Source organism: Podarcis bocagei (assembly GCF_964188305.1).
Source record: "Podarcis bocagei genome assembly, chromosome: 13".
Lineage (NCBI taxonomy): Eukaryota > Metazoa > Chordata > Lepidosauria > Squamata > Lacertidae > Podarcis > Podarcis bocagei.
In genome coordinates, this window is record NC_138138.1 from 17,765,545 (window position 1) to 17,779,079 (window position 13,535).

The 13,535-nt window shown below is 46.3% G+C and overlaps 1 protein-coding gene and 1 long non-coding RNA gene across 4 annotated transcripts in view; one reads left to right on the top strand and one right to left on the bottom strand.

Annotated features, from left to right (window-relative positions):
* LOC308571210 (RNA binding protein fox-1 homolog 1-like) overlaps positions 1-13,535 on the bottom strand; it is a 42,641-nt gene that overhangs the window by 23,678 nt on the left and 5,428 nt on the right. For 2 of the 3 annotated variants that reach the window (XM_081166749.1, XM_081166748.1), the window contains exon 2: positions 4,855-5,076. In XM_081166749.1, the coding sequence (XP_081022875.1) occupies positions 4,855-5,076 (222 nt within the window). Of the gene's footprint in view, positions 1-4,854; positions 5,077-6,196; positions 6,317-13,535 lie in introns of those variants that run through there. The other variant, XM_081166750.1, reaches the window with a different exon arrangement.
* Positions 9,770-13,535, top strand: part of LOC308571427 — a 43,077-nt gene continuing 39,311 nt past the window's right edge. Inside the window, exon 1 of the long non-coding RNA XR_014001421.1 lies at positions 9,770-9,918. This is a non-coding gene — a long non-coding RNA (uncharacterized lncRNA). The remainder of the gene's footprint in view (positions 9,919-13,535) is intronic.

The following is a 13,535-nucleotide window of genomic DNA, read 5'->3' on the forward strand; positions in this document are numbered from 1 at the left end:
GATTTGATGTGCAGGCATTAGGAGGTGACAAAGAACATGCAGGCTTCACCTGATGGCTGCTGCATGCTCAGCTGGCATTAAATGCAGAGGAACAGGGCTATAGGGGGGACCCTACAGCTGTGGCCGAGGAGGGAAGCTGGAGGCAGATAGCCAAGCAGGATTAGAGCTTGTGGGATAATTTGTAATCTAGGTTGTACGAGAGAACCAAAGATCAGGGTTTGCCTGGACATGAAACAACCAGACACTGGATTGACAAGCAGGGCTGCCAATTTATCGACCCCAGCAGCTGCGTCCTAAACAACAGTTTGGTTTGCAGGAATCAGCAGGTGATGGTGGGTTTTTTGGCCCTGGAAAAACTTCACCTGTTGACTTCTGCAGCTTATGCAGTTGTTTAGAGGCCAGTTTTTAAAAAAAGAAATTCTGGACAGATGGCAACTTTATTGGGGGTGGAGGCAGGGGGCGACGGCACAGGACTCTGTGAGGGAGGGCATTTGTTAGTCCAGCCCTAGTATAAGGCTTACCTCATGTGGTAGATTTTGGGGTGCCATTGGAAAGCAGCCAACTGTCAGTTTGGAAGCTAAACTTTAGACGATTGGTGGTGGTGGTCAATAAGAGCTACTACTACTGCTGCTGCCACCAGGGAATGGAAAGGGAATCCATCAGGGTTTTTTTTTTGCCTCGGGCACCAAATTGTCTTGAGCCCTCTCTGTTTACAGTCTCTCGGAGGGCACAGTGTCCTTGAGATGAGGCTATCAGCAACACACCACTTGTCTCCCATGTGGAGATAAACAGCTGCCAGCAAAGATGGTGAAAGTTGAGGGCGGGGGGGGGAGGGGAGAGAGAGAACAGGGAATCTGATAGGGGGTGCGGCGCAGCTGTCCTGGCTGGCGAAAAAACATGTTACCCAATATGGGCAGAGAGGCCATCTCTTTGAGGGTCACTGGCTCAGGCGAGAGGAGGGAGGAAGCCGTTGCCCTGAAGGGTGGGGAAAAGAGGGGCAGATCCATCTAATGCATATGATGGGAGAAGTGGGCCTCACCCTGCTTCCTTTAGAGCAAGAGTCAGGAGTTGTTCTAATCTGAAACCTTCCACAACAATGTCCTGCCTGTGTGACTCGATTTCTGCATGAGCAGTAAGGCCGGGTCTACACATGCAGTGGAAGAAGGTGGCATAATCCTGAGGTGCCAAAGTGGACCATACTAATTCAGATTGAGGGGTGTGGGTGTCATTTTGGAGTGCTCTCTTTTATTAAAAAGGAAGCCATGCAAATATGAAACCTAGCACATCGAAGAGAAAAGACCCGGCAACTTTTAACAGTGCTAATATCCTACTTGCAGGAAGGCATTTTGTTATTTAAAGGTAGGTTTTCCTCTCCCCTCTGCCCACCTTCCCCATAAACTTATGTGGTGGAGTCCATTCTATCGCCTCAGAATGACTGCCAGTCCAGCATTCTGCTATGCGTGGGCACTAAGCGTGAGAGCTCACATAATATGAAACAGTTGTGCCATGTACCCCCTTCCCCACCACTTCTGAACAGCATCCAGCTACCCTCAGGCCCTGTTGTGCTCCCAGTCATGGCTCCCCCACAAAGGATAATGGGAACTGTAGTTTGTTAACTCTGAGCTCCCTTGGCAAACTACAGTTCCCATTATACGGGGGGGGGGGGGTGCGTCATGACCGTTAAAGTGGTATAAGAGTGATTTGAAGGTATGGTGTGGATGCGATTTATAATAGACCTGTACTTTTCTCTACAAACCTGGTTACATTTTGGGGTTAGTCTGGAGAGAGCCAAACCACGAGTTCAGGTTCAGAGGCACGCTATGCCAAACATTGGCTTGGTTCTGTGTGGCATAGCATCAGATCAAATGAGGAGGAGCAAAGCATCTGTGATCTCCTCTCACACACCATACACAATATTCCCCTCTCTGCAGAGCAAATTCTATTCTCCACAAAGAATCCTGGGAACTGTAGTTCACTAATGGTTCTGTGACTGTAGCTCCGTGATGGTTAAGCTACTGTTCCCAGGAATCTTTCGGCAGGTGCTTTGAATGTGTGGTGTGTACCCAGGTGAATAATACAGTGGTGCCTCGGGCTACATACACTTCAGGTTACATACACTTCAGGTTACAGACTCCGCTAACCCAGAAATAATACCTTGGGTTAAGAACTTTGCTTCAGGATGAGAACAGAAATCGTGCTCTGGCGGCGCGGCAGCAGCAGGAGGCCCCCATTAGCTAAAGTGGTGTTTCAGGTTAAGAACAGTTTCAGGTTAAGAACGGACCTCCGGAACGAATTAAGTACTTAACCCGAGGTACCACTGTACTCCTGTTTCTCCTACCATACCACAGTAAAAATTGCTACCATATTTGACCTCAGCTTGCTGTGAATATGGTGTTTCCTGCTTGGCTAAGGCATCTGGGTGATTTCGAGAGAAGCAAGAGAGAGTTTAGGCAAGACTAGTGAAACATCTCAGGAAGGTTCAACACGGTGCAATTGAAAACATAAACTCGGGAGTTTCTGCCATATCAGAAAGATCTTACTCCGTGACACACCTCTCCATGAAGAAACTCCCTACATTTGGAATTTGATTACTTTCATCCTAAATGTATGCAGAAGTAAGAAACCAATGAGGCATGGTGTGATTTCGAAACTGGGGGCAGAGAAAGAAAATGATGACTTTGGTCTGCAGCACAGAATGCCATGAAAAGAAATGGAAGTCATCAGTAGAGAGTCCATGTCTCTAGCCCCTATGATCACCTCACAACTCCTACACACTTGCCTAAGTAGCATCAGAGAGAAAGTGGGGCAGAGGGAAGCCTCCATTGCTCTCAATTATTATCTAGATGAAGAGATGACTGTGTCAGCATCTCTGTGTGCAAGTGCTTTTTTATTTATTTATTAAAGCCTCTGGTCCACCAAAAAAAGAGAAGAATATCCATTGGTCTCTCTTCCTCACGCTAATCTTGTCCTTCCTCAGAAGTCTAACTTTGGGAAATTCCAGTGGGAGAGCTATGTTACATCACATGATGTCCCTAAAAGACATGTTGTTATTTCAGGAAGAAGCTCCTCTGTATCTGGAGGGGAAGAAGAGGCTCCCTGGCATTTAGGCCCAACATCAGGACATGGGCAACAATTAGCTGAACTAATACCTGCCCAGGGCCACCCCAGACGGCTTGGAGCTGCCATTTTTAATTTCCCTCAATGTCCTGGAATGATGCTTCATCAGGGGCATCATGGGAAATGTAAAATGGCAGCCCCAAACCACCTGGCGGCAGCTGCCAATATCAGATAAGACCATCAGGGCCAACCAACATAAGAGGGGGCTTAGCAGAAGACATTGTGCCTAGGGCCACCTCAAACCTCAGGCAACCTTTACAGGTACTGAGGTAAATTCCAGTCCTGCGCTCAGGTACAATGCAGCCATGAGGGCGGAGTAAAAATTGAGCACTTACAAGATGGTGAAGGGCATCGCTGCAAGAGAAAACCAGGGAAAGCAGATCTATAAGGAGCTACTAAAATGGGTTTAGAAAGGACCATAGGTAGAGTCTCGATAGGACATAAACTCGGCCCTCCAGATGTTTTGGGACTACAATTCCCATCATCCCTGACCACTGATCCTGTTAGCTAGGGATGATGGGAGTTGTAGTCCCAAAACATCTGGAGGGCTGAGTTTGGGGGTGTCTGGTGCAGGTAAAGGAGGAAAGGGCAGTGGTTATTTTGGGGTGGGGGATAACTATTAGGTCCCATGTCTCTCTCTCTCTCTCTCTCTCTCTGCTGTCAACAAGCAGCAGTTGTTCAGTAGTTGACCAAAAGCACATTCTACATATGCTCAGAGGCACTTCTCCTTGTTTGTTCCAAGATTTGGCGGCTGTGGCCAAGGGAAGTCCAAACAGATGAGAACAGAAACAAAAACGCACAAAACCTCTTGTAGAAATAACTGACAGTAAGAGCTGTTCGACAGTGGAATTTGCTGCCAAGGAGTGTGGTGGAGTCTCCTTCTTTGGAGGTCTTTAAGCAGAGGCTTGACAACCATATGTCAGGAGTGCTCTGATGGTGTTTCCTGCTTGGCAGGGGGTTGGACTCAATGGCCCTTGTGGCCTCTTCCAACTCTATGATTCTATGATTCTATGAAATCCGGTGCCTCTCCTGTGTTTAATTTTCTAAAATGAACAGCCTCGGTGTCTGAGCCTGTCCCATAAGGTTTATCCTTTGCTTTGGGAGTCCATTCTCCCCCCTCTAACTTTTCAGACGTAGGAGTTGGTAATGGTTTGCTTCATGGCGTGAGGGTGGAAAAACACACCACTCTCTGCACATGGTTAGGGATGCTTCACAGGTGTCAGGGCTCAATCCTGAGAACCCAATGGGCTAAAGGCAGCCCCCGTGGTGAACCATGACCACGCAAAGTCCTGCAAGCCAAACACACACCCATCTTTAATCTACTCTCATTCTAAAATACCAAAATCCCCCTCTGCTTTCAGAAAATCCACCTGCCGAACACCAAACCCCCAAGAGATGTCACTCTTTTCCCAAAGAACCCTGGAACTGAGGCTCCTGGAGAAAAATCAGCCATGCCCTACACAGCTTCTGTTGGGGTGCAAGATGTGGAGGCAGGAAGGAAGAGATGGAAGTAAAACGCAACTCTTTCCTGCATTCAGGTTTTGTCCTATAACAAAAAGGGGGCTCCAGATCCTTGAACCAGCTCCTGAACAATTTCGGAGGAATGCTACAAATGCAATCAGGGCCATTACGATGCATGGTACCCTCGAAATAAAAAAATACTGTACCCCCAAACCACCCACAATTCCCCATCCATTTGCCCATGTGTAGCCAGCCAGACCTTCAACCATCACTTACCGCAGGCGGTGGGGGCAGAGGCAGGGGCTCTGGCGCAGCCGTTCCCTGTTCGGGGAAGATACGAAGGCTGTGATCTGGCGCTGTTGAGGATGGGTACTCTGAAGGGGTGCTGTGGAGATGGTACTGCGGAGGCAGCCGGGCCTGGGGTGGCGGCGGAGGGTACTGAGCTGGGAACGTCTGTGTCATGGCATCCGCTGGCGGTACCGCTGCATCTGGACTACCCTAAAGGCAGGAAGAGCAGAAAGACAACAAAGTTAGGAGCTGCGAGCAGCGAACAAGAGGGGAGCAATCGCAGCCATTTTCCAGAATCAAGCAGGGCTGGGGATAGAGCTGGCTCAGTCACCAATCTCCATCCCCGCAACTGCTAAACACCAATTCCTCTCTCACAACACGTCCACCCACCTTCCTAATACGCTGCTCTCCTTTCCAGACTTTTTCAGTATCCTTTGTCCCAAAGACAACGTATGAGAATAGTATGTAGCTCTCCTCCTCAGGGACCTATAGACATTGTCTCAGTAACTCTTACAACACCCCTGTGAGGTAGGACACTATTATAATCCAAAGCATGCAGGGAATGGAAAGAGAAAAAGAAAAATGCCTAAGGTCATCCAATAATCATATGGGTGGAGGTGAGAGCTGGATCAGGGAGGTCCCGATCATTCATCCCCAATACCCTAATATCCAGCACTAGTAAATCCTTTTCTCCACAATTCTTGTTCACAGGGAACCCAGGCCTCCAATTATCCTGACTAGTTTTCTTTCCAAAACAAGAATAAAGACATATTTTTAACCCGCCCCTAACCTGATAAGCAGGGACGCAGGTGGCACTCTGGGCTAAACCACAGAGCCTAGGGCTTGCCGATCAGAAGGTCGGCGGTTCATTCCCCGCAACAGGGTGAGCTCCCATTGCTCAGTCCCTGCTCCTGCCAACCTAGCATTTCGAAAGCACGTCAAGTGCAAGTAGATAAATAGGTACCGCTCTGGCGGGAAGGCAAACAGTGTTTCCGTGTGCTGCTCTGGTTCGCCAGAAGCGGCTTCGTCATGCTGGCCACATGACCCGGAAGCTGTATGCCGGCTCCCTCGGCCAATAAAGTGAGATGAGCGCCGCAACCCCAGAGTCGGTCATGACTGGACCTAATGGTCAGGGGTCCCTTTACCTTTAACCTGATAAGCAGCCCACTCCTTCATCCCAGAGGACCCCGGAGTCTCATCTCGCAGCTGCTCTTGCCTGAACCAATTACACTCCTTTTCCCCCCTATATGGGAGCTCAGGCTCTCAAGCCAAACCCCACCCCAATTTATCATAATGAGGACAGCGAGGCAGCCTGCAAGATTTCACCCACCTACGCCAACGGGCCCCATCCCTTGGCACCTTCCAGAGTCTCTGCCGGGATAAGATGCTCAGGAAAAATGCGCACACCCTTTCTCTCCCCCTGGCCCAGGACTATAAAGGCATCCCTTGTGCTTCCCCCTCCGCCAATGGGGAGAAATCGCGACAGGCGCAGGCTCTCCCATTGGCCAGCCTCTTATCAACACCTCCTCTGCCCTTATTTGGAGTTGCTGGACTGTCTCTCTTTGTCTTTCAGCTGTTTGGGGGCTTTTGGGAAAAAAAAAAACCCGGCTGCAGATAAAGAAGAAAGACAGCTGCAAGATTTCGCTGGAATCTGCAATTTGCCAGGCAAGCTCAGCCCCTGTGGCCCACGCACCTGCCCCACCTGTCCCAACGGCAGGGGCAAGGATTAATCTGAGCCCAAGGGCTTAGTCCTAGAAGGGACCAGGTTGTTTATGCATCGGTAGTATGAAGATATTAGGAATCTGAGGGTGTGTATTGGCATCTCAGACTGAAGAAAGCAAACAGTGCTCCTGTTAACACAAAGGGCTTTAATTCTGGCTACATGTTTCAGCTTGCTTAATTAGGAGGATTAATCAACAAAAGCTTGAGTTGATTAACTGGCGGGGTTGAGAGTTAAGATCACATATATTACATTCTAATCTTGTCCCACCCTTTCTCCAAAGGGCTTGTGTATCTTTCTCCCCGTCCCCATTATGATAGGGTGAGAGTGAGTGGGAGGGCGCGCTTCAGAGCTGTGGGGATTTGAACCCAGAACTTCCCTGTTCTGGTCCCAAACAGCAGCCACTACACACACATACACAATGGTGCTGTTTTGGTTCTGGTGCACCACTGTGTCAACCGGGATTCGAAAAGGAACTATTGAAGGTGGAATTTCCTTCAAGCGTTATGGGATAGCTTTTGTATGTTATCTCACATTTCTTTCAACATCTCAAAAAGGCATTTATAGAATCACAGAACGGAAGATTTGGACGGGACCACTAGCATCACCTAGTTCAACCCCCTGCAAAGCAGAAATCTTTTGTAGTGAGGTTCTGGTGAGATGCAAATGTATTTACACGTATTCAATTGGTTAAAAAGATGATTCATTGACAAAATCCTTGGTGGGTGGCTCTGTTTTAACTATGGGTCCCTGATGCCCTCATACAGTCCCTGGAAGTCGTACAACTGTTGGCACAATTTGCAATAATGCACACACAAATGTGCTGTGAATTTATTTTTTTCAAATATCAACATATCAGATAGAATAATCAATACAAACTAAGATGACATAAAAAGAGTAAAAATGACTTCCCTCCACCTATATGTGACTTTTCCTTTTAAATTTTACTTCACTCGTTGTGTTCTTGTACTATCTTATATCACCGTTTCTGTTATGCCTATTACTCTGTCACTTCTCCTTGCGATATCTTAGACTTCATATCAATATTTTAATACCAAAACAATGTTTTTTCATGTATTCCTTTACACAACTCCATTCTTTCTTTATTTTTTGATTTGATTTTCCTCTTATAATTGCTGTCAATTTTGCCATATTTATAAATTCGCAAAATTAGCTCTGCCAATCCCTTATTGTTGCGGCTTGTTCCCCTTTCCAATTTTTTGCGATCAAGGTCCTGGCAGCTGCTGTTGTGTACAGGAATATATTTTTCAAACTTTTGGGGATAGCTTCCCTTACTAAACCCAGGAGGAAAGCTTCTGGTTTTTTCTCCTAAATGATATTTTAAATATGCTGTGAATGGTGGGATTTGTCTGCCAACGTGATTTTCTACCTCTCCTGTGAAGAACGATGCTTGAGGAGGGCTGAAGCACAAAATCCTTGCATCAGATCAGACTTTATCTTCAAGAGCTTCAATTCCCACACATCTCCTTTGCTAGAGCTTGCAACAGATGGGATGGGAAGCTTTTATGTGAACATGCCAATGTCCTACCAGACAGTAGGGCTGGCCCAAAGCATTTTGGCACGTAAGGCACCCACTTTCCTGCCAGGGAAAAAGGGGTGAGTGAAGATCTGCATCAGGAAGGGGGTGCAGGGAATAAAGATCTACATCGGAATAAAGATCTACATTGTGATCTGCTACCCCTGTGGATCCTGATGCCTGAGGCGGTCACCTTACCTTGCCTCATGCTTGGGCTGGCCCTATCAGACAGTGTAGAAGAAACCGAGACCTTTGCTGATCTGCCCAGCCACGGCCATAACTGGATCCTAGCCACAATTACCCATGCTTTCGATACTCCCCATTTAGTTTCTTGCAATGCGCTGTTCGAAAAAGGTGTGGAAACGTCAGGTGGTTCAAAATAGGGCTGCAAGATGGTTTGCTTGGACTGGCCAGTTCCTGTTGGAAGTGCATCAGCATGCATCACTCAGCTTCTTACATAAGTGCTAATTATGTTAGTGTTAAAGACAGCTAACCAAGAGGGGTGGAAGTATTGCTTAGCAACCAGGCAGAGTGACATGAACTTTACTGGGCTCAGGAACGCAATACCTCAAGGATCGCCTCTTTCCATATGAAACCTACCCGGACCCGGAGATCATCTTCTGAGGCCCTTCTTCGTGTGCCTCCTCCTTGAGAGGTGCAGAGGGTGGCAACACGAGAACGGGGCCTTCTCTGTAGTGGCTCCCTGTCTGTGGAATGCTCTCCCCAGGGAAATTATACACCTTTAGGTGCCAGGCAAAAATGTTCCTTTTTAACCAGGCCTTTGGTTGATTTGATTGACATCATATGCCCTTTTAAAATGTGGGGTTTTTTGTGGGGAGGGGGTTATTGGGTTGTTGTTTTTATTTTGATTATATATTTTGTGGTTTTATATTTTGATTTTGTCATATAGGGTATATAGGGCGGTATATACTGTATTTTTCAGTGTATAAGACGCCCCTTATTTGTGGGGACTCAAAATTAAGAAAATGCACTATGCACTATCCATGTATAAGACGACCCCTTATTTTAAACTTCAAAAATTTAGGAAAAAATATAGTCTTATACACGGGAAAATACAGTAAATTCAATTAATAATAATAATAATAACCGAGCTAGCACACACTCTGACTGGCTATGTAGTTCCGGGAGGGTTTTCTTCTGTATGTTTAGTTGAATGTCTTCATGCTATGTACAAGGCCTGAACTAAGAAAGACAAAATCTCTTTCTCTTTGAAACATACACTGGGTTTTTTCCCCTCCCAGCTTTTCAGTTCCTCTGAACTTTGCTTGCTGGACTCCATCTGTGTTATTTAAGTGACTTTGCTCACATCTACATCACGTGATGACACCAACATTTTATCAGCTTCCCTGGCTCCATGCCCAATTCAAAGTGATGATCTTAGCTTTTAAAGCCCTTATTGATTTGGAGCCAGGATGTCTGAAAGATTGCTTTGGCTCACTTATACCTACCCTTAACTTGAGATATTTAAAGAGGCTCTCGCCTTCTTTATGGTCATTCTAGGTGCCATGTGGGAGGGGTTGAGGTGCATACCGAGTGATTTAAGTTTGCACAATTGAAGTGGATTAAAGCGCTCTGTTGCTCTTGCACAGCAAATCCACTGTTTTAAGATGTTCAGAAAAAGATGGGGGAATGCACTGAAAAGTGTGGAATGAATGAATGACTTAAGAAGAAGACGTATAAACAACCGCACAAGCAAATCAGGATGAATGGAGGATGAAAGCTCATTGTCACATAATCGCCTCATAAACAAATCAGAATGGCTGCTTATTGCCAGGTGACGACTATTTTTATTCTCCCAAGCCTTTAAAACAAACTGTGATTTTCATGCACTGAGCCTCGGTTTATGTGCCGTGTAAATTTATTTATTTATTTAGTCATCTGGCTTTATTCTCTCTGCTGAAAATGTTTAGGCTGCAAGTTATCCTTTTATGATTTTGCTATTTTATTCCATTGCATTTTGATAGCGTTTTATCGTTGTATGTTAGTGAGCTATCTGTAGAACAGGGTTACTAGCCAGCCTTACATAAATATAGCAAATAAATGAAGAGTTGTCACTGGAGTGGGAAATCTGGGTCTGTGCTGCGGCACTGCAGACAACATTTGGGGACTCAATAACTGATCACCCCTCCATATCACACATACACCAAACTCGTAACATGGAAAATTCCCACAAGCATCTGCTTGGCTTGATGAGCCATTGGCCTGATCCAACAGATTCTTTTTATGTTCTTAGATCAGACCCTCCGAGTGTCACTATTTTCCAGGGACATCCCTGATTTAGAGAAGCCATCCCAGTTTCTGATTTGATCCCGGAATGTCCCAATTTTCCTTAGGATGTCCCTATTTTCTTTGGGGAAATGTTGGAGGGTATGGAGTCATCCAAGCCCCTGCCCCCTCAACGAGCTGTCTGAAGACAATCCTGTACAGTGGTGCCCCGCAAGACGAATGCCTCGCAAGACGGAAAACTCGCTAGACAAAAGAGTTTTCCATTTTGGAGGTGCTTCGCAAAACGAATCTCCTATGGGCTTGCTTCGCAAGACGACAATGTCTTGCGAGTTCCTGCTGGGGTTTTTTCCTCCCCCCCCCCTTTTTCTAAGCCGCTAAGCCGCTTATCAGCTGATCCGATCAGCAGATAAGCCGCTAAAAGCCGCTAATAGTGCTAATCTGCTAATCCGTCAATGGGCTTGCTTCGCAAGACGAAAAAACCGCTAGACGAAGAGAATCACAGAACGGATTCTTTTTGTCTTGCGAGGCACCACTGTATAGGGAAGGTTTTTCTTAAAAAAAATGTTTAGTGTTTTATTATGTTTTTATATAAGTTGGAAGCTGCCCAGAATGGCTGCGGCAACCCAGTAAAATGTGTGGGGTATACATAGTAACATTATCGTTAAGGAATGGGACATCCCTATCTTCATCGGAGAAATGTTGGGAGGGCATGTTTGGTATCAGAGAGATCTTGTAATAATAAAACAAGTTATATAGAAAGCAGAAGGGGAGGCATTTTTAAAAGGGGGGCTCTTTGCCCATTGTCCGAAGCAATATACTCTCCAGATGAAAAGAAAACAAAAGTTCCAGCCCAAGCATTTTGTGGGACTTTGGTTACAGCTTCAGAAAGAGATGTCAGGCCCAAGAGTTCAGGAGAAGTGCTAAATTAAAGAACCATATTCAGTGGTACCTCGGGTTACATACGCTTCAGGTTACACACTCCGCTAACCCAGAAATAGTACCTCGGGTTAAGAACTTTGCTTCAGGATGAGAACAGAAATCGTGCTCCGGCGGCGCGGCAGCAGCAGGAGGCCCCATTAGCTAAAGTGGTGCTTCAGGTTAAGAACAGTTTCAGGTTAGGAACGGACCTCCGGAACGAATTAAGTACTTAACCCGAGGTACCACTGTAAATATAGGTGAAAATGAGCATTCTGCTGTTCTTCTGAAGAGGGAATAACTTGCAAGATAGATGGGACTCCAGAATTTCCATTTGTGTGAGAAACTAACTGGTGCCTCAGCTATATCACTATCGGGCCAAACTACACTTGCCTGTATCTTATGTTTTTCCTCCTGTAGGGTAAATAGCAGCCAGGGGAGGGTGTGTGTTAATCCTTGCCCCCTCTCACACCCACAACTCTGCAGTTTTTACATTACTTGGAGTGCACTTTCCCTTTGTTCTTTCGCTTTCCATCCTGCATTAACATTCTAAAATCATGGGCAACTTTTCAGATATTGTTTTAGGCTTTCCCACCCCGGCTGATGCTTTGACACAGGAGTGGTTAACCTGTAGAGCTATGCTAGTCGGGGCTGATGGAGTTGGAGCTCAACAGCCTTGGAAGGACAAGTTATCAACCCCTGCTTTAAAATTGCCTTAAACACACTGAATAGGAGGGAATATGTCCAGCTCCCTTGAACAGCATAGAGTTCGGTAGCATCAAGAGATAAATCTCCCCTTGCCATGAATTCCCCTCCTCACAGCTGAAGGAGCTTAGGGCATCCTATGCCATCTAGCATTGCAATAATTAGGACACTTTTGACAGTTTTGTGAAAGTTTCCAAGACTGGGTGCCCTTCACTAAAAACCTGAGTGCAAAACATTTTTTCTTCCCTTCGGAGCTAAAGGCTTGAGCTGCACATGAGAAGACATGTCAGAGAGAGTGCTTCTAATCTGAGGAGCAGATTACTCATGTGTGTGTGAGAGAGAGAGAGTCAGGCGCTTTAAAAAGCCACCTGTCTCCTATGAAGTTCTTTTCCTCATTTAGGAAACAAAGGGAGAAAATAGCCAGCTGAAATTTTCCAGCCTTCCAGCCTGTTCCCTGGGTTTAGGCGCTACCGTCCTGTCCCGTCACTGCGCAAATCACAGACACTCGTCACCACCACTGGGTGGTTTAAGCAGCACCCGGGAGGCCATTGCTTATCAATGCTGGCTCCACTTCCAGGTCTTATAAATAGCTCCACTTCATAAACAGAACCTTCTTGTCAGTCACAGCCCAAGAGGGGCCCGAATTGGGGGGTGGATCATAAATAGATTTACTCTCCAGTCCCAAGGGATCTTTCTGAGGCCCAGGAATTGCTGAGGTGCCTTTGGCAGGAAGCCAGGTTAGCCTTGTATTTTAAAAACAAAACAAAATAAAAACTTCTGTAGATAGTTTCTCCTCTAGCCCCCATCCCAATGACGGGGAACCAAATACAATGCAAGCCACTTTTGAGTTTCTCTGAAGTTAATAAAAAATAAGAGTAATAATAATGAGGAGGAGGAGAAGGAGGATAATGCTATTATTTGTACCCAACCCATCTGACTGGGTCGCCCCAGCCACTCTGGGCAGCTTCCAACATATATACAGTGGTACCTTGGGTTACAGACGCTTCAGGTTACAGACTCCGCTAACCCAGAAATAGTACCTCGGGTAAACTACTTTGCTTCAGGATAAGAACAGAAATTGCATGGCGGCAGCAGGAGACCCCATTAGCTAAAGTGGTACTTCAGGTTAAGAACAGTTTCAGGTTAAGAACGGACCTCCAGAACGAATTAAGTTCTTAACCCGAGGTACCACTGTGAAAACATAATAAAACATTACACATTAAAAGGCTTCCCTATGCAGGGCTGCCTTCAGATGTCTTCTAAAAATCAGATAGTTTTTTTATTTCCTTGACATCTGATCGGAGGGCGTTCCACAGGGCAGGGGCCACCACCGAGAAGGCCCTCTGCCTCGTTTCCTGTAGCTTCACTTATTGCAATAAGGGAACCGCCAGAAGGCCCTTGGAGCTGGATCTCAGTGTCCAGAGGGGGAACTTAAAACGTAAGATTTTCCTCCATGGCAGAAGGTTTATGGGTTTGGGGCCTATGAAAAGGGCCACAGCTCTGCGACAGAGCATATACTTTGCATGCAGAATTTCCCAGGTTCAA